This window comes from Seriola lalandi, unplaced genomic scaffold (assembly GCF_002814215.2).
Source record: "Seriola lalandi dorsalis isolate HSWRI2012SDOR001 ecotype SW California unplaced genomic scaffold, Sedor1 jcf7180002054972, whole genome shotgun sequence".
NCBI lineage: Eukaryota > Metazoa > Chordata > Actinopteri > Carangiformes > Carangidae > Seriola > Seriola lalandi.
The window spans coordinates 4,841,912-4,861,248 of NW_019525660.1; the positions used below are offsets into that span (position 1 = coordinate 4,841,912).

Genomic DNA, 19,337 nt, shown 5'->3' on the forward strand with positions numbered 1-19,337 from the left:
AAAAAAAGTTAGATCTCTCATTTACAAAACTATTCAGATCTTTTACAGTGGCGCTCCAAATTGTGATCGGGTACTTCCTGTTTGCTTTGATTATCCCAATGGTGTGTCTAGAACTTGACTTGAGTCCACGTGCGGCGAATTGAATTCATTGGACGTAGTTTGGAAAGGCACACCTCTGTGTATATAAGGTCCCTTAATCTACACTGCATGTCAGGACACAAACCAAACTACAGCCATGAAATCCAAGTAATTCTCTGTAGACCTCCATGATGACATTGCGGTGAGGCAAAGATCTGGACAAGGATATAAAACCATTTCTAAATCTTTTGAGTGTTCCCAGCAGCACAGTGGCTTCAATAATTGTGAAATGGTAGAAGTTTGGAGCCATCAGGACTTTACCTAGAGTGTGCCGTTTGGCCAAACTGAGTAATGTGGCAAGAAAGGCTTTGGTCATGTAGGTGACTAAGAACCCAATGGTCACACTAACTGAGCTTTAAGAAGTGCTATGCAGACAGAAGGACGCCCTTCTCAGCAGCACTCCATCAATCAGGCCTTTATGATAACGTGGCTAGACAGAGGCCACTTTGAGTAAAAAGCATTTGACAGCCCGTTTGAAACATTTAATGGACTGAGACCATGATTCCTTGGTCTGATGAGACAAAAATTGAACCCTTTGAGCAGAACTCCAAACACTATGTCTGGCTGGATGCTTGGGATGCTTCTCAGCAGCAGGGACAGGGAGACTAGTGAGAATTGAGAGAAGGATGAATGCAGCCAAACACAAAGAGGTCCTTGAAAAAAACCTGCTCCAGAGTTCACACAACCTGAGAGCGAGCCGACGGTTCATCTTTCAGCACAGCAATGACCCAAAGCACAAAGCCAAGACAACGCTGGAGTGGCTTCTGACTGCCCTTGAGTGGAACAGCCAAAGCCCTGTCTTAAACCCCATAGACTATCCATGGAAAGACCTGGAGATGGCAGTTGACCGACGCTTCCCAACCAATTTGATGGAGCTTCAGATGATCTGTGAGGAAGAAAAGTGATAAACTACCCAAATCCAGGTGTGCAAAGCTTGTAGAGACTTAAAAAGGCTCAAAGTTGTAATTGCTTCCAAAGGGGCTTCGACAAAGCTCCGAATTAAGGGTCTTTTGTTAAGGAGAGATTTTAGTTTTTCAGTTTCTACTTTCATTCTTAGTCTACAAAACAATAAGTCAACAAATAAAAGTCAAGCAGAAGCTAATGGAAGGGATCTGAATACTAACTGAAACCACTGTATGTTGAGTAGGTTCAGTATTATGAGAAATGTTCATTCATTCATTTCCTTTAAAGGGCTTTATTCTTTTCACAAGTTTGATTGAATCCCAACAGTGCAATGCACAGAACCAGTTACATTTATAATGACAAACTTCATCATGTCATGTGTCTTCTCAAAATGAAAATACCAGTCTATCTCATCTGAGCAACTGTAACATGTATCATACAACATCTTGCTTTAGTGTCATTAATTAAAGGCTAACATCTGGCCCTCAGAAGCCCAAAGAACAGTGAGAAATTCCTTTTTTCACTCACTTACAGGATTAATGGATTTTCTACAGTGGTAAAATTATGTACACTGATTTGTGCCACATCCTTATTCACCTCATCGACATCACTTTAAACTCAGGTAGGACACCAGCCAAGAAGCTTTCTATTAAACAAGATGATGCTTAAATTAAATGACTTGAAAAAATGTCTCTGACATTAACTCATGCACCTGTCAGTTACCACAGATGTGTGTGTTTGTGTGTAAAAAAAGAGAAGCTAAACAGAGGAAACTCTGTTATGATTATATTGTTAAATGCAATAAAGATGTAGGAACTTTTACATATTAAAGTCAGCTACACTGACAGTAAGGTTGTGTTCAAAGGTGAGAGAGGAAATGAGAGGTGTAAATGGTCATCCGGTCACCAGTAGAGTGCTTGCATTGAAATCTTGCAGTCCAAATGCATTTCATTCAGTTATTAACACAATTGTTGAGTTCTGAGTCTGTTTCCCTTCCGCTGGAGAAAATGAATCTTTTCATAGAGTTGCTCCGGTTTTCTACATGTGCTGTGCATCCATGATATCCAGATACTTGGCGTCGATTACTTTTGGAAGCAGGCTGGTCCTGAGATAACGCACAGAGATAACACATGATACAGTCACATGTATTATTTACATGGAAAAAACAAAATACCAGTTTAGACAGTGTTTAAACAACCACAAAACAACTACCACACATTAGCAACTCTCAGCTTTCAGATTATTTATTTAACAGCTCTAAAAATACTTAAAGCTGAATAAATCTAGTGGAGGAAAAAAATTAATAAAATTTATACTGAAATGAAGTATTAAGCGGCATGAGATGGAAATACTCCAAGTACTGTACAAGTACCTCATGATTGTACTTACTTGAGTAAATGTACTTAGTGCGTTTCACCTCTGACAATTAAATAATTACACCACGATCTACAATGTGAGTGTAATGCAAGACCCTAGGAAACCCTTTTTGTGCTATACTCCTTAAAGGGATAGTTCAGCAATTTAATATTTCACGTCTATAGGTTTGGGGACTTGAGATTTATTTAAAATGAATGGTTGATGCAGTAGAGTCGGAGACCCCGACTCTCTTCAGTTTAATGCAACCTGGCAGAGTCTCTCTACAGACTCTTCCTGACCGATAAACAGCGACCCGTTTCAAACTGCACTCCCACGATTTGTATCACGGCTTTTCCATTTAAAAATTTCTCCCAACCTCAAGCTGAGGTAACACTGATGTTATCACTTAGGGTATTTTCTCAGACCCTTTTGAAAGCTTCCCCAAAGCCACATAATGCATTATCTAACTGGGTCTACACTGACAGTACCCCCTGTGAATAGATCAGTGGAGTGTCCCTTTCAAAACAGCTCAGCATGAATGTCAGATTAATGTCAGTTCTGTGCAGACATTGTAGTATGTGTTGGTTTCCCTGGTCTCACTCTGCCCCCTGTTGGTGTGGGTCAACTCACCTGACAGGGACAAGCAGGATCATGAGAAGGGGGAAGACCATCTTCATGTAGGGCAGAGGATACATCCCAAAGGCACACAGGATGATCAGTTGGATCATCTGCAGCCCTGTAAAGTAGTGGACCTTCCTCTGAGGCACACGGCGGATGTAGTGGGTGGGAGGATACGATGTCTACACAGAGAAGTGGAAAAGTAATATGGTTAAAAAGATGCTTTAAGTGACATTTTCCTTTATAATAAGTTTTACTAAACTAAATGTGGAGTGTCCAAAGTGTATTAGAACTGTAAGAGAAAGAATTTGATGTAAAAATACACCCGTTGTTACTAATTTCGCTGTGTCTTAATAATTTTGCCATTTGTTCAAATTCAGATTTTTTTTGGAAGTGTGTTTCTGCCACCATCACAAAAATATTCTCATTTTTATCAGCTGCTCTTCATATTGTGACCAGATACTTTTCATTATTATCGTGTTACTAATATGATATATTTTCTACTCATTTCACTCGCTCCACAAACCCTGCCACCATGTGTAGTTTAATTGACAACTATTAAACAAGAGCAAGACAAAAGAGATACAAACAGACATACTGACTATTAGCAAACAGAGCAACCAATCACACCACACTTAATTTCCTTCTTGCTCACCTGTTCCTTAAGCAGCAGGGCCATGCGGTCCACCATCTGGTTCCCATCAAGTGAAGTGGCTGCGATGTAGAGGAAGAGGCCATAGAGGACGGGCTTGGGGATCCACTGCAGAGGAATGGGCAGCATGAAGGCAGACAGGCCGATCAGGATGTTGGCCACCAGTGAGGTCAGACGTGTTTCCTTCACACTGACGATACTGTAGGACACACAGGCAGAGAAAAGTGCACTTATTATGTGATAAAAGAGCATGTATTTCATACCGTAGAGCAGAGGTTACCAACCTTTTTTAGCTTTTGACCCCTTCAAATGGAGCAGTGGCTATTTTAAACCCTAATCACAGGTTATGGCCTCAGTGTGTCCACATGACTGTCAACCAAAGAGTGATTTTTCCTTCTTAGATTGTTTTGTAAGTGAAATTCATTCTTTCTTGTGACCCCATAGATGTATCTTGCTGATAAAGATTACTGTGTGTGATATGGTCAAAAGCTCCAGAATCTGTGAGTACGTGGGCCTTGAGTTGAGGTTGCTTTGTTAACTGCTGTTTCCACGGTCAAGCATGAACTGTCAAACTCAACTATGTTGTTTTCAGTGGAGCTCATAGATTGAATTCAAATATTTTTTATAATTAGTTTTGAAATAGATGCAGCAAAAGCATCACAAACTACACTTTATTGATAAGGTCACTTCACTAAATAACTGTTTAGTTCTTTTGTTCAGTATCTTACAAAACCTCCAAAGAGAGGCTGAAAAAGGGTGCAAACACACCGGTGTCTAGCTGCTGTCTTTCAACACCCTACTTGCTTTTTGTCCTTGTTTTAACTTTACTCACGTCGTGTAGAGGTGTCCGTTCTCTACGTGCTGTTCCACTTTGGCCAGTTGACGGGCGTGCAGGGAGGAATGTGGGAAGGCTGCGTGCATCCATGGCAACCCCAGACAGGACATGAGGATGTTGATGAAGCCAGTCAGCATTAAGTCCCAGTGGAACGCTGTGCCTTTTAGCAACCTGGTACAGACGTTCACAGACACGAGCTTCAAGTGGTTTGTCAATGAAAGACAGCCGCAGTACTTCTATTCTTATTCATGAGCTATAACTGGATCCGTTTGCCAGTACAAATGGACGTGAAGATACAATAGAGCCACTGAGATATTTATAAAATAAACAACAATTGCTATAAAGAAATATATTACAGCACAATTTGTGTTAAATTTGTTGTCATTGATTTGCCAATATGAAATAGGGGTCTTACTTGTGTTCTGGTACGTGTGTGAGGGAGATGACGATGTTCTGGTCGATAAAGATGAGCAATGCGAGTAGAAAACCCAGCCCGACTGCGCTCAGTGTGTTCATTCCTGACAGCTTTTCAAAAGGAGGGAAGTTGAAGATTGGGCCATCGTGGACACTGAAAACAGGGACTGGAACGGGAGATTTATAGAAAACAGAAAACTAAATAGAAACATCTCAAATAGAGTTTGAATACATTTTTAAGTTACAAAAAATAAAGATGAACCTACGATGATAAAAGAAATGCCTGAATAGTAATCTCTCCTGCTAGTACACTTTGTATTTTTTTTAAACAGTATTTCAAATAGCCACTGTCCTTGACCCGCATTGAATGAGAACACACACTGGGTTGATAGCTCAGTGGAAACAAATATTTCCCTTCAAAAGAGGATTTATGAACAGTGTAAGGTTTTCTGCACCAAGGTTGTGACTTTAAATCTCAAGGGTACTCTTCTATCAATTCTTTTATTTTGAAAGCTCTGTACTCACGCTGTATGTCAAGGAAAAGGTAGGAGCCAATGAAGGAGAATATCACCACAGAGATAGGCAAAGCACAGTCAGACACCACCTCTCTGATCTTGTCATTCAGATACGGGCTATGGGAAAACAAAGAGACGCTTATTTCAGTTTTTTGCAACTGTGATGTAATAAATTTTACAAGTTTTACTACAGTATTTACAATAGGTATTCTCATTGTTTGAAATATTATCCATGTCAAGTACTGCAAGTTTGCCACTGAAGGGAAAGAACAATGACATCCCAGGAGTCAGACATGGGAATACAGATCGTCAGAGTCACATTTATCTACCTCATGTATTACATTATTATATCTGAATGGGGAAAATCATTGTACCTGATTTGTAACCTTCTGTCTGACTCCTAGGATGTGATTTCTTTTGTTTTGTTCTTATCTTTATATAAGTTATATGCATAAATATGCAGCTACTACAGGCAGAGGTAGAAAGTAACTAATTACAGTTACTCAAGCACTGTAGTCTAATTTTAACGTATTTCCATCTTACACTACTTTATAATTAAACTCAGTGGTGGTCGAAGTGTTCAGGTCCTTTACTGAAGTAAAAGTAGTAGTCCGACAGTATGTGTAAGTCCTGCACTCTGAATTTTACGACAGGAAAAGTGCATAAATATTATCAGCAAAATGTACTCCATGTATGAAACTACAGTGCGAGTACTCACTTCACAGATTTTCTCTGTCAGAGTTACTGTATATTATAAAACTATTGGACTATCGTTACTGGTGCATCAACATGTAAGCAGCATTTCAAGGTAGCCGGCTGAGCTGGAGCTGATTCTAATTTTTCTATACTGTTGAGTGGTTGTGTTTGCTATTTAATAAAGCATTGTACGCTTGTTATTGTTGTTTTATTAAAATCTGAAACTCAATTAATTAGTAACTACAGCTGTCAAGTAAATGAAGTGGAACAAAAAGTAAAAAATTCTCTTCTTAGATTTAGATGAGTATAACTACTCAAATGAAGTACAAGCACATAAAGTACAATACTGGAGTAAGTAGTTATTTTCCACCAGTTCTCACACTGTATTTCAAAGGGGAATATTGTACTTTTTATTCTGCCACAGTCGTCTGAGAGTCGTCTGTAGTTCCTAGTTACATTTCAGATTAAGATTTTACATTCAAAACAAATTAATGGTTGAGAAAATATGATGCATTATTATATGATAAACTGCCCCAACAGTGTGTTCAGTATTTATAATTAGAGGGACTTTTACATTTGAGACTCTTTAATATTCTAATAGATTCCTTTAAATTTAATTTTATTCACTGTTTCCCAAAAGATGTTCTTGAAAATGTTTGAAATTGTTCGAAATTCACAGAATGAGTTTCTTATGACCGGCTTACAGGCTGTAAGTACAGTTTATGGATAATGCTGCTTTCAAAGCCTGACTTTCTACTTGGGATAATGTGCTAATTTTACACTGTCGCACTGCTGCTTTCACTTAAGTAAAAGTAAAGAAAATTGTGATTGCTGTCTTGCAGAGAGTTAGATGAGAACATGGACACTGCTGTCATGTTTGTTTGGTGAATATGAAGCTATAGCCAGCAGCTCTTCAGCTTAGTGTAGCAGACAGAGTTCTTAGCCAGGGACACTGACCTCCTTAATATTAGTCATACTGATATTCGTGTCATCAATCTTCCCATTAACTTCTGTCACGAAAGGAAGCACATTTCCAAAAATGAGTAAGTATTCCTTTAAGGTATAGTAAGTGAACATACCTCCTCTTAATAAGGTAGAGGGCGTAACCCAGCCACAGAGTCCCCAACATGAGCAGCAGACAGAGGATGGGCCTTTCTCTTGTGCACAGCACCAAAGACTCAGGCAGGAAGACTGACGCGTGTCCTTCAGCATGTCCCGCCAGAGAACCAGTCTCATTATGATGCCCGAGCGTGTTTCCTGTCTGGTTCTTTGTCATCTCCAGAATCTCATTTATCTGCTGAAGCACCAACGTGCTGTTAGTGGTTGCTAGTATGGGCCCTTGGTAGAAGTGCTCAAAAACTGGCAAGAGGGAGTAAAGAGGGAGGAATAGGTGATTACACTGGGCAATGACTAGAAAGCTCAACATGAGTGTATTTAATCTCACTTGTAACATAATCTACAGTACTTGTTTAGTCTTAAGAATATAATATAAAAACAACACCTTTATGTCCATTTCACACTACACTGGGTTTCCTCATACATGTCATAGAACCTCATTAATATAATTCTCTTTTACGTTGCCATCCTCAGTGTATTTCCAGGCAATGTTCAGCCTTTTGAGTAGTGCACTGTATTCAAGCTTTGCTCAGTTTGTTGAGTTTGGCGGAAAACTACAGCAGCCTGAGGTTGAAAGAGAAAGGCAGAAAGCTCTAAAGAATCCACCATATGCTCATTCATTTATTTACTCTCTTCTGATAAGCCCTTGTGAAAAAGCTCTAAACAGACGCAATGTGAAAGACTCAACCATATTAAAATTACAACACAACACACAGGGGGGTCTAGTTTGATTTTATGCTTGTCTTTCCTCTGAAGACTCCATGATGGATATGTGTATTTGCTGGGCTACATTAACAGTAAAAGATGACAGACAGGATGTTTCCCCTGCAGTGTGGAGGCATAGCTTTGCTGCAGAAGCATTCAAAACCTGTTAAGTGTAATCCGACCTTGGCTTGACTCACTTTTAATGGTGCCTTTCACTGCATCCCCGACAAATGCTATGGAGATGAACAATGCAATGACTTCTTCTGTTGAGCTGGGAGATAATGGAAATAAAAGAAGCATGGCGTGATCACTCATGTTATATTCAAACAGTTTTTTTTTTATACAGGCACAGACATAACAGTGCTTTAAAGTCAAAATGATGGCTGAAATAGCAGTGGTGTACATTAAACAATATTAATGATTATGGCTGAAAACAGAACGTCTTAACACGTGTCTTATCAGTGGCCTCAGCTCAGCGCGCGGCCACACGGTTCAGTGCTTGCTTACATATATTACAAGTATGGGGGTTTCTGTCTGTGAAATGCCATAGTAACAAATGTCTGAGAGTGGTGTTGTGTATTCACCGTTTGAAGAGTTTCATCAGCAGGCTGACATTGAATAAACCTCCGAGGATGAGGAACAAACTGTTCCATAAACCGATGCAGGCGTAGAAAGCATCGAAGTCAAGGTCGTAGTCATCGCAGATGCCCCTGATGACTATAAAACATAAAGACACAAACACAATCTCATCACTAATAGCAGTGTCACAGTAGATTTACTTCTACACTACTACCACATTGTTTAATCAACCATTGTTCTGGATGCTGTTGTAAATATCCACTTACAGGTAGAAGGACAGAGCGCCTAAGCAGGTCTTCTTCGTCTGATGAAATCTCTTACTAATTACAGCTATAAGTTAAACTGAATCTGATGCAGCAAATGCAACACGGTTCGAAGGTTTAAAGCTGCATTAAACAATTTTTGCCCACCAGATAAAAACAAATTGTGCTTGCACACACAACCCTGACAAATTACTGGTTTATACAGCTATTATGAATAACACGTCAGCAGACAGATGCTTTAATACACATCCAGTAGACATAGAACAACATTCTCATTAATTTAAAGGCCGAGTTTTTTGAGACGTGATGAATTCAAATTCAGTATTCACTTCCCAGCCATCAGCCATTTGTTGCGCAGCACTGCATGTACAGGGGGTTTATAACAGCTGCCTGCCGCAGTTGGAAATGATGTTGATGAGCAGCACGACAGAACTGTACAGGAAATATGTTGTTAAACCAAACAAAAAAACAAGCCGAAAGTTGCTAAGACTCTGCAGAGCTGCAGATTTGGGTCATGATTCTCTGTTGATTCATCTTTGTCAGCGACATTTGATTAAATGTTAATGCAAATCTATTAAATGCTCAAGCACCATCAGAAAACCAAGGGAGGTGGATGGAGGCTACATTGAGTGACCTGTTGGGTGATCTCCCTTTAGTTTTTTGATGCTGACTAATGATGAGCCTCAAATTTTAATTGAATTGCATATAAAATTGATTCCTTTAGTGTTTTTTGGGGAAACTAATACATCTCAATGCATTAGAAATGTATTACCCATTAGCAAATAAAATAACCTTTTACAACACACACCACTTATGAAGATGGCCAGTGGTGCAGTGGTCAGTGGAATGACAAGCGGTGAGCCAGCAAACAAAGAATAGATAACTCCTCCAATGCTCTGGCCAACAATGGTCTTCTGAACATCTGTCAAAAAAGACAAAACAAACTAAAGTTAAAGGTGTTGTTGAAAGTTGTTTGACACAGGTCTGCATCACATTGTACTGCTTTGTTTTCTTTCTCCAGCCTTGCTCACATACTTGTTAAGTGAAATAGTTGTATAATACAGTTGTAGGATGGATGTTGCAGTTTAAGACAATAAAGACCGACGTCCGTACCTATCTCTCCTCTTGTGCTTTCATCGTTCAATGAGCCAAAGGCAATAGCAGGCAGTAGAATGGCAATGTAGAGGAAAATAGCAGTGGTGGTGTACTTCAGCAGACAGCGGTCCTTGCCAGTTATACCTTGATGGATTATTTAAAGGGTTATTAAAGATTTAACAACCAACATAAAGTGTATGGCTTTAAATAAGACATTTTACGATTTTGTAGCAGTAACAAATCAGCCAAACAGACATATGCCCACTTTAGGCAGCAGGATTACAAGATATTGTTAATACCATCTGTGAAGTCTGACGGGTAGAGGGGGAGTCTGCGACGGAGGTCATCATAAACACCTTTACCGGCTTTGAAGAAATCTTTGCACTGTGAGGAAAATGACAGAATTTAGTCAGGGCCACTGAGAAGCGTCAGACAGTGTGAAGGACTGTACTTAGTTCAGGGAGCAATACTTAGTCACATAGTAAAAACTCAAGTGGTGTGACCAGTTGGAGAGCTCTCTAATGGAAGCATAGAATCAAAGAATTTTCATCTTTTGTCAGTGCGCTTAAATTCGCATAAATTTGTGTCATGATGAGCGCAGGAGCATCACATCCAGTAACTGGTGGAACAGCATTGATAGAGGCCTCCTCCCACCACCATAGAGCAAGTGTTACAACAAAGTAGACAACTTTGCTTTGTCCTTACGGTACAAGATTTAATCAGGGTAATAAGATTGCGTCAGACGGTTGTCATGTGCTTTGAAAGTGCACGGCACCTAACTAAGAATTAGAGTGCATCAGCCGAACCTTCAAATCCAAACTGGTCCATTACAAAAAGCTCCACTTAACATTCTTGTCCTGATTTTCATACAGTACATCATTCCAAATTTGTGGTAATGAAAACATCAAAGTTAAGACTGGCTGAGCTGACACTAAGTCGAGGGAGCTTCAACTTTTTTGCTGGAGTAGAGAGTCTGCTGGAATCAGTATTAAGACCCCTGCTGTGCTGACGCAGCGGTCCCATTGATGTGACTGTGGGACCTTTTTCCTCCCATAGTGCTGAAGGTGGTTTGAGCACAACCTTATGCTGAAAAATTCATCTGACTTTAACTTTTGGGAGTAAGAGAAGTCGGTAAAATATTTCATAACCTGAAAAAAATTCATTCAAAAATGCATTCATTATCATACATTTGAATGAGTTTAATAAATAATTTTTAAAACTGGCATATATTTCCTGTTTTTGCGTCATACAATTTTGGACTCGCAGATTAGGTTAAGAGCTTGTCGTGGCGGCAGCGAACCTACACTTACATGTTGTTTTCAAACATCAGGTGTAGCCACAACCTTTTACAACCTAAATACATGATGCTTTTTGTGTCGGGCCGTATTTGGCTGTTCCCTCTTCTCCAGCCCACTGCAGAACACACACACACATTTCCTCTTAATTTAAACACTGCACATAATGAAGCACTTTTATCATTACATGGAGCTGCACACATTCTGCTGCCAGCACCATGGCCGACTTGGCAGCTTTTTCTAGTCTGTTGCCCAGCTGCTTCTCATTCCACCGGCCTGACTGATAGAGTGTGGAAACAGGATAATCAGATAATCAGACTCAACTACTTTACTGCACCGCATCTTTATGTGCCTGGATGGAGTGGGAAAACACCAGGGTGGTCTCCACATGTGCTTAACAGTCAGTAGAGTATAAATGTTGGTTTTTCCAAGTGAGTACGTTTTGTTAGGTAGAGTTGTATTTCCGTATTGTATATTAGCTTTTCTAGGTAAATGCTTTTTGGCATCACCATTGTTCTTATATGACTTACTGCACATGTTATATTAACTTGAATGAATTTAGCACTGAGCCAATATGTCTATTTTACATCAGCAACTTTCCCTCTTCTTTCACACCTTAAGAGATTTGCCTCTACGTGGATCTGAATCCTCCACTTCCTCTACGACCGGCTTCTCGCTGACTATAGAGAGCTGCTGTCGCTGGTAGACCAGCTCCTGTTTGAACTCCTCCTGGGTCTTGGCCTCCAGAAGCTTCTGTCTGAAGGAAATGTCAGAGAACATCGTGGCAAATGTTCTACCCAGTTCGACGGCAGTCTTGGTGCTTTTCTGAAAAGGTATGATGAGAAAATTAAAGAGATATGTTTTTTTAACCTACATTCTAAGTATCAGTCTCAGTCAATTTCTGGAATAGCTCAGACGCGCTGGCTGGGAGATTCAATACAGCTTTTAAGTTTCATGATCTCACAGATTTGTAAACATTTGGTGGCAGATGTGCTCAGTGTTGCAGAAAGCATGTGGGTAAAGGTGACGGAGCCAGATCCAAACCTCAAACCAAAGTCATGCAGTCTCCCAGAATGCACTTGAGTACAGCTAATTGTTTTAATTATTAATTAATCTGCTGAACTTTCATTAGCTCCGTTCTAACTTGTCCAACAATTGTGTAAGATGCTCATAACAAGCAGCTACATGCCATCAAATTAACGTTTTTTACTAAGGAACACAGAATCCAAAGATATTCAGTTTATTATCACTATTTTCTGTAGTTCAACTAATTATTTTCAGCTACCAACAGAAGAAAAAATGTTTTGAATAGAATTACTGTTCTGGGAGGGGCCAGGATAAGGATGACGTAGCGAGCCTCGCAGCAGTTGACTCCCCAGTTCTGCGTCCTCTCCAGGCGGGCGACACAGACGTGACGTCTCTGCAGGCTCCTCAAATTGGAGCTGAGTTGATAGAAAAAATATTTATTTTGAATTGATGATGCATAAATGATTGATTGTGCGGCATTCTGTATTGGCAGGTATAAGTCAAAGACTCCCCTACACATTACTTTTCCATGAATAGAGTTTTTGTGTTTTTTGCCCTTGTTCTGGCAACTGAACTCAGGAGGGAAATCACCACAAACTACTGATGTGGAATCTTAAAGAACTGGTTAAAATAGCTCTATTTCACAGCAATATTATTGGAGGTAAACTCACAGAATACAAAGCCAAGACTGCTGGTATCGAATGCCAGTGGAGGTAGCAGTCACACCCTGAATGGTCTCTGACAGAAGGTGAACTGTGAAGCATAAAAATGCAGTGATCAGCCAGAAAAGCTTTACTTTTGATATGTCAAGCAGCCTTTCAAACACACACTTCATGTAAAGGTGTTTTCAAATGTACTTCTAAAATGTTTTACTCACCATTGAACTCCTTTCCTCCAGCGTCTGTGAACAATGAGTTCATGACCTCATCCACGTCACAGCTCCCGAGGCCGTCCTCCACCACATGGGTTAACATTCGCCTCAGGACCTCGTCCAGAGTGGCAGCTTTCTCGTCCAAAAGGATGCTTGCCTGGGCCAGGAAGCTGTCCAGGTCTCTGTGGGCTCGCACTTCCTCCTGGAAGTTCATCGGCTTCACATACTGGTGAGAGCCAAGAACAAGGGGAATTTGATTGATGGTGTAATTATGTCCTGGTGCAAATAGGTGAAATGTTAAAAGCTCGCTTTCTGATTTTGTCCGGTGCCCAGCAGTCGCTCTAAACCCCCACATTCCTCCCAGCGCAAAACTGATGCTTTAAAATGTAGCACAGTTCTCATTTAGTAACAGTGGTGCTGGGAGCCATAACAAAACCAAACCAACATACAGTTGATGGAGCGGTTCAAAAAAACAGCAAAGTCTTTTGTGGGCCAGATATTCAGTGGTAAAAAATGTACAAGAAGCTGTAAAATGCAGCTGTTCTGCATGAATGATTATGGCATAACACATAAATGAAAAGTCTTACTTTTCTTGTTGTATTTAAAAGCCCAAATCCTGCGCCCTCGGGATCTGCAAATAATAAAAGAGAGAAACACAAGGAAATAAAACAACTAAATATTTACTTGCACACACTGTTTGATTCTTCAACACCATATCTCTGCCCTGATCCCTACTGTATCATTTCTTTGTATTTTTGAAGTTATCAATGGCACTAACTAAAGTATAGTAGTAGTTCTCTTGCGAATAACAGTTAATAGGGAGCACTAGCTGCCAGTTCATGTCCATGAAGTTCATGTCTCAGTTACCCTGGCTCAGTGAATCAGAGCTGGCACTCACGATTTCCTAATTGCAGAGGCTGCAAATTATTCTCAGCCGATGAAAGTCACTAGAGTACGAAACAACCTAATAGCCAATCACTGTGATGTTGTTAATCTTAATAGTTGAATGATGGAATTTTATATTTATTCTTAGAACAAATTGCACACATGTTTAAGCATAATATGTAGCAACACACACACACACACACACACACACACACACACACACACACACACACACACACCAGAAAGACCGATCTGGATCTGGTTTTCATAGATGTGGCCCTTGTGAGTGACAGGCAATTCTTGCCCACAATCCTCCTGTTCCCCATCCTGCAGCTCTGTGGATAAAGCATAAATATTTATCTGTTACATACAGCGCTGTAGATTCAACTGAGTACTTTCTATGTCAGGATAACTGCTTTGTGCTTTGTTCAAATTCACTTTACAACAACGTGAACCACATAAAATAAACAGCAATAATAAAGGCCATTTTGCAGCCTCAGTCGTTGCCTGACTGCGATAAGCCACACTGAGATAAAAATGTTCTTTGTGTCAAGGTTATGATGCTATGCTAGCCACATTAACAGTGTCTCCAGTAAGGGACAATTTATTTTGCCCTCCCACCACTCTGCCATCTGTTGACAAGCACACAGCAAGAGGGAGGGAGAGAAGCACAATAAAAAAAAACCTTAAACCAGACATGCAGCAATATAACAATAGCAGCCCCTCGTAAATTCCTTCATTGTATAGAAGATAAATATGACTGTGAGTTTTATGAACTGAGAGGAACCAGCCGCGGAATTAGAGAATTAACCTTAACCCTTCATGAGCAAAGCTTGGAGCTATGAATATTCCCTCTTCCCATCATTGACTCAGAGATCATCTGCTTCGTTATTTACCCATTAATTAACCTCTCAACACTCAGCGATGGGACTTGCTGTGCTCACCAGCATGTGAAATGGGTCATCAGTGAGCAGCAAGAAACGTTGCCATTAGCATAAATAACTGCTGCAATAAATTAACGTGTGTTATCTCCAGGTCCCTAAAGGGGGAAAAAAATTATTTATGTTTGCAATGCCGATCATATGAAGTACATAAAGGAGCAGGATCCATGCTGAGAAATGCAAGTAAGTTAGATATGTGTTACTGCAGCTACGCACCCATCTCTTGGAAAACGTATCCATTCTTGGACCTCCCTGTGGATGGAGCTTCTGTGGGGGAGAAAAGACAAAAATGATATTTATTGACTTGCTAAAGTACCAGCCACATTATGGAAAGGGTAGAGTCTTATAAAATGCAATCAGTTACTCTTGCAGAATAAAGAAAAGTCAGAATTTTGTCAATTAATAGTTTTGGCTTTTAAACAGTAAATGGACTTTTCACCACTTGGAGGCAGCACAACAAGCTGTAAAATCAATGCTGATATATTATCACCTTATAAATCTGACGTGGCGAACATGTTGGCAAACATTGGTTTATTTACACATGGAGCAGATTCTGAGCAACATTAGCATTCGTCTGGAGTCGTTGCTAAATGGTAATGAGTATTCAGAGATTTATTAATGAAAACAGCTTCCTGCTGCATCTGGAAGCAACACAGATGAGGGCAGTGAGATAAACCCAAACAGTCAATTTGCAGGGGCCGTTTAACCAAAACAATGTGCTAAAAGATGCTAAAAAAGAGCTAATTTGTGGGTTTGTCACTACGAGCGGCCTCTGTCACATTAATATAAAATTATTGATTATTGCAGCTTTAATTTTGAGATTTAATCCACAACCCAAATCCATGTTCTGTCCTTATCATCCTCTGTACAATGTGACAGCAGAGGTGATGTGAGATCGGGGGGGGGTTTAGCAACCTGGGAGGAGTGTTGTGTGCTTCACTTTTAAAATCATACATATGGTGAGTATTTATGTGGCTGATCCCACCACTTTTTTTTCTGGCACTGTGAAGAAGCCTTTCACAGTGAAACCACACAATTTAAAATATATATATATATATATTTTATGTCCATAGTTGAGAGTCAACAGTAGAGAGATGGGAAAAGAAATACAAGTCAAGTCAAGACAAGCATATTGCTTTAAACCCTTAGCCCACCAAGCCACACTAACACCATGACATTTTAAATATTAGCACATGAATGAAAGCACTCAAATCCCTCCATTGCAGTACTGCTGTTTAATATGTTTTCATGGAGATGTTTGACTCAGTTAAATTGACCAGCACATGGTGATAAAACTGTGTGAAACTGGACTCCATGTGGACTGACACAGTTTGACCCTGTTGCTTCTTCTACTTTACAACTTTGCGTGACAAAAACAGTCTGCTTTCACCAGCAGGTTTCTAGCCTGCAGGAAAATATCTACTCCTGTCACACATGGAGATTTGTAATCAGAAATTAAATTTTAAAACTAAAAAGCTGTTTGTTTGTTTGTTGACTCTCATCAGACCTTAAGGACCTTTAAACCTTTAAAGTGACGTGACACTTTATATGGTGTAAATTAAAGACAGTAGATGCCATATGGTGATACTGAAGAAGACAATAAAATGTAACAACCCATTCACTCTCAGTTACAACAAAAATCTGACACCAGCTGTGTCTGATGTTTGTATAGGCGGTCATGTGTCTGTGAGACACTGCTGCAGCTATACGGATGAGCTTTTCCTTGCCTGAGGCAGAGTTTGGCTCCAGGGGCTCCCGGGCAAGGCTATATCTCAAAGCAGATTAAACGAAACATTCCCAGGCCTCCCCCTCTTCACAGGATTCGGTACAGACAACAGGGTGCCTCACAGCTTGTGCAATGAGCTGTTTGTACCGGAGCCGGGTGTGGGGAGCATGATTTAGTCTGCTTTATGGTCTTGTCTCATAAAGACAAATGTCAAGTTTATTGTAAATCCTCTTGACTGTATCTTATCAGCACCGGGATCGACGTTAGAGGCTGACTCTCATCAGGTCCAGCAGTAAAACCCCCGTGAAGGCCTAAATGACATTTGTGCTTCAAAAATTGACAGGAGAGTTAGTGTGGGAACATTCACCTGTTCTTCTCTACCCATCACAGTTCAGTCTGTACTGACTGCTACAGTAAAATCTGTCAGACATGATATTTTACAGTCTTTCTGCAGGTCAGTGGGTTACCGTGGCTCATGCCTGTGGGTTTCCCCTGGCCGGCGGGCTAACTTCCTCATGCTTACGGTGCAGTCTGATGGTGTTGACAGTGACAGGAGTATAAGTCAAGCCTTGCATTTTCCCACAAGGTGCAACTTTGACACTGAAGCTAATCCTAAAAATAGTGTGTTTTCCAACCCCTTGGCCCTGTTTGTTCTCTACTGCAGAACAGCTTTTGGTGAATGTTGTGATGCAATTCCAGATTTTATATGGTTTGTATACATTCATTTATCCAATCAAATGTGATTTGAGGTGACAGCTCTTCATATAAAGCATCTCTTCACCACTAGCTCTTGGGTTATAGTAGCTCGCAAAGCAATGCAATGGGTTAGATGTGTGTATTTGGATCTCAGTCAGCAAAAACGTAACTGTTTACGTTCCCAAAAAAGCACGGTCACACTATAATTTATTCATTTCTCCCTTATCCTCCTCTTGAGCTGACTTAAAGCCTAAGGGGTGTTTTATTAATCCCTGCCATCCTGCTATCTGTTGGCAGAGGATGTCCTTGAGCAATAGGAAACAGAAGAATCCTTGTTGGGTCTTTGGAAACAACTGCTCCGAGCTACAAAGCTGAAAACTCTGTTGAACTGTTGAACTGTGCGAGGTCAAACTGGCAGACAGGAGACAGGACATGGTGTCCATAAAAGTAAGGTGTCATTGAAGCTTTTCTTTTGAATATTAGGATCTGCTTTTCAATTTTGTGCTTTGTAATAAAACTGTTTTGTGCTACAAAATATTTTAAACTTTTATATCTACTGCTAAAGCTCTGTCAATCTTATCAAGACCCAGTTTGACCATGGTGGTTGCACACAGCTGTATCATCAAAAGTGTATACACTGTAGGTCACAATGTACACATTCATTTATTGAAATAAAGCAAATAACAGGAAGGAGGAACCACAGCTCATTCCACTCCAACACCTCAAAGACGGCCTGATGTTTGTTTAAACACCATGGTGGATATGATCACTGGACCAACAGTAACCGCAGTCACACAAGTCATTCTTTACTAGCCAAAGTACATGTCTTTGCTTTTTTCATTTAGACATTAAATATGTTTGTGTGACATATGGTACTAATCCTCTGAGAGGCTGATGTGTTTCAAAAAGAAAGCAAAGCAAAATCTATAGCACAGCAGTGGAGATTAAATGTGTTTGATGTTAAAATCAGAACAAAACAATAACATGTATATGTAGCATATACATACATAAACATGCACGCATACAAGCAACCAGCCCAGTCTGAAAACAGGAAGGAAACACTGTTAATGTTGGAGCACATCTAATGTAATTTGCCAAGGCATTCAAACAGCCCAACAATTAAAAGGCCGGAGTCAGACGACGTGCTGAATGACTAAGTTAGAGAGGTGTTGTGAGTATAATCAGCTCTGAAACTAACTGGTAGCCAATGCAGAGAGGTAAGGTATGATGTGGTCAAAATCTGTTTTTACCTGTTAGGATTCTGGCAACAGCATTTTTGATTAGCTGTATCTGCCCACTGTCTTTAGGTAGACCAGTGATGACAAGAAATAAATGCATGTGCAAGTTTTTTTGCATCTGCCTGAGTCAAGAAGTCTTTTTTTACTCTAGATAGTCTTTAAATGACAAAAGCAGTTGAGGTTGGCAAGTGTTTATGTCGTTTAACCAGTGATTTGACAGGGTTTAAGTGTCCTGGGGACAGGTGTAACTGTGTGTCACCGGCATAGTGATGATAGCATTATGTGGCCAAAAGGTAACGCACACAGACTTAAGAGCAGTGGACCAAGTATTGACCCCTGAGGGACATTTTTAGAGACAAAGTTCCCAGGAGACACCAAAACTTTTTGTCCCTTTAAATAGGGTGCAACACACTCAAGTACTGAAAGTCATATCCACTTCTCAAGCCTCTCAATTAAAATGTTACACTGCACTCAAATTTAATAATACCAACATAGAAACTTTACTATTGTCACTGTTAGCTCATAAATCATGAATTACCTCAAGAAGTTTCAGTACTGTGGCTGTCTCTGAAACCTGACTGAAATGTGTCAGATTGCAAAAAGCTCTCTGTAGTTACAACATCAGTGCACAGGCAACTTTAATTTTAATTTTAAAATATGCAGTGTGGATATAGAGCTGGTGAATCTGCAGAGGTTCTTTACCACCTTTCTGAGATTTTCCAAAGTGATAGCAGAGCAGGTGGACTGACCAGCAGTACATTGAGAAGGGGCAAT

General features: G+C 40.1%; 1 protein-coding gene across 2 annotated transcripts in view; it reads right to left on the reverse strand.

Moving 5' to 3' along the window:
* Nucleotides 1-1,317: 1,317 nt before the first annotated feature.
* LOC111648275 (solute carrier family 4 member 11-like) overlaps nt 1,318-19,337 on the reverse strand; it is a 24,547-nt gene continuing 6,527 nt past the window's right edge. For both annotated transcript variants that reach the window (XM_023398115.2, XM_023398116.2), the window contains exons 2-20: nt 15,120-15,170; nt 14,202-14,297; nt 13,665-13,708; nt 13,084-13,303; nt 12,878-12,959; nt 12,499-12,622; nt 11,796-12,005; nt 10,185-10,269; nt 9,904-10,029; nt 9,599-9,712; nt 8,533-8,665; nt 8,146-8,219; nt 7,207-7,486; nt 5,442-5,548; nt 4,918-5,083; nt 4,500-4,673; nt 3,671-3,866; nt 3,028-3,197; nt 1,318-2,146 (exon numbers count right to left, since the gene is read on the reverse strand). In XM_023398115.2, the coding sequence (XP_023253883.1) occupies nt 2,080-2,146; nt 3,028-3,197; nt 3,671-3,866; nt 4,500-4,673; nt 4,918-5,083; nt 5,442-5,548; nt 7,207-7,486; nt 8,146-8,219; nt 8,533-8,665; nt 9,599-9,712; nt 9,904-10,029; nt 10,185-10,269; nt 11,796-12,005; nt 12,499-12,622; nt 12,878-12,959; nt 13,084-13,303; nt 13,665-13,708; nt 14,202-14,297; nt 15,120-15,170 (2,519 nt within the window). In that variant the 3' untranslated portion in view covers nt 1,318-2,079. The remainder of the gene's footprint in view (nt 2,147-3,027; nt 3,198-3,670; nt 3,867-4,499; nt 4,674-4,917; nt 5,084-5,441; nt 5,549-7,206; nt 7,487-8,145; nt 8,220-8,532; nt 8,666-9,598; nt 9,713-9,903; nt 10,030-10,184; nt 10,270-11,795; nt 12,006-12,498; nt 12,623-12,877; nt 12,960-13,083; nt 13,304-13,664; nt 13,709-14,201; nt 14,298-15,119; nt 15,171-19,337) is intronic.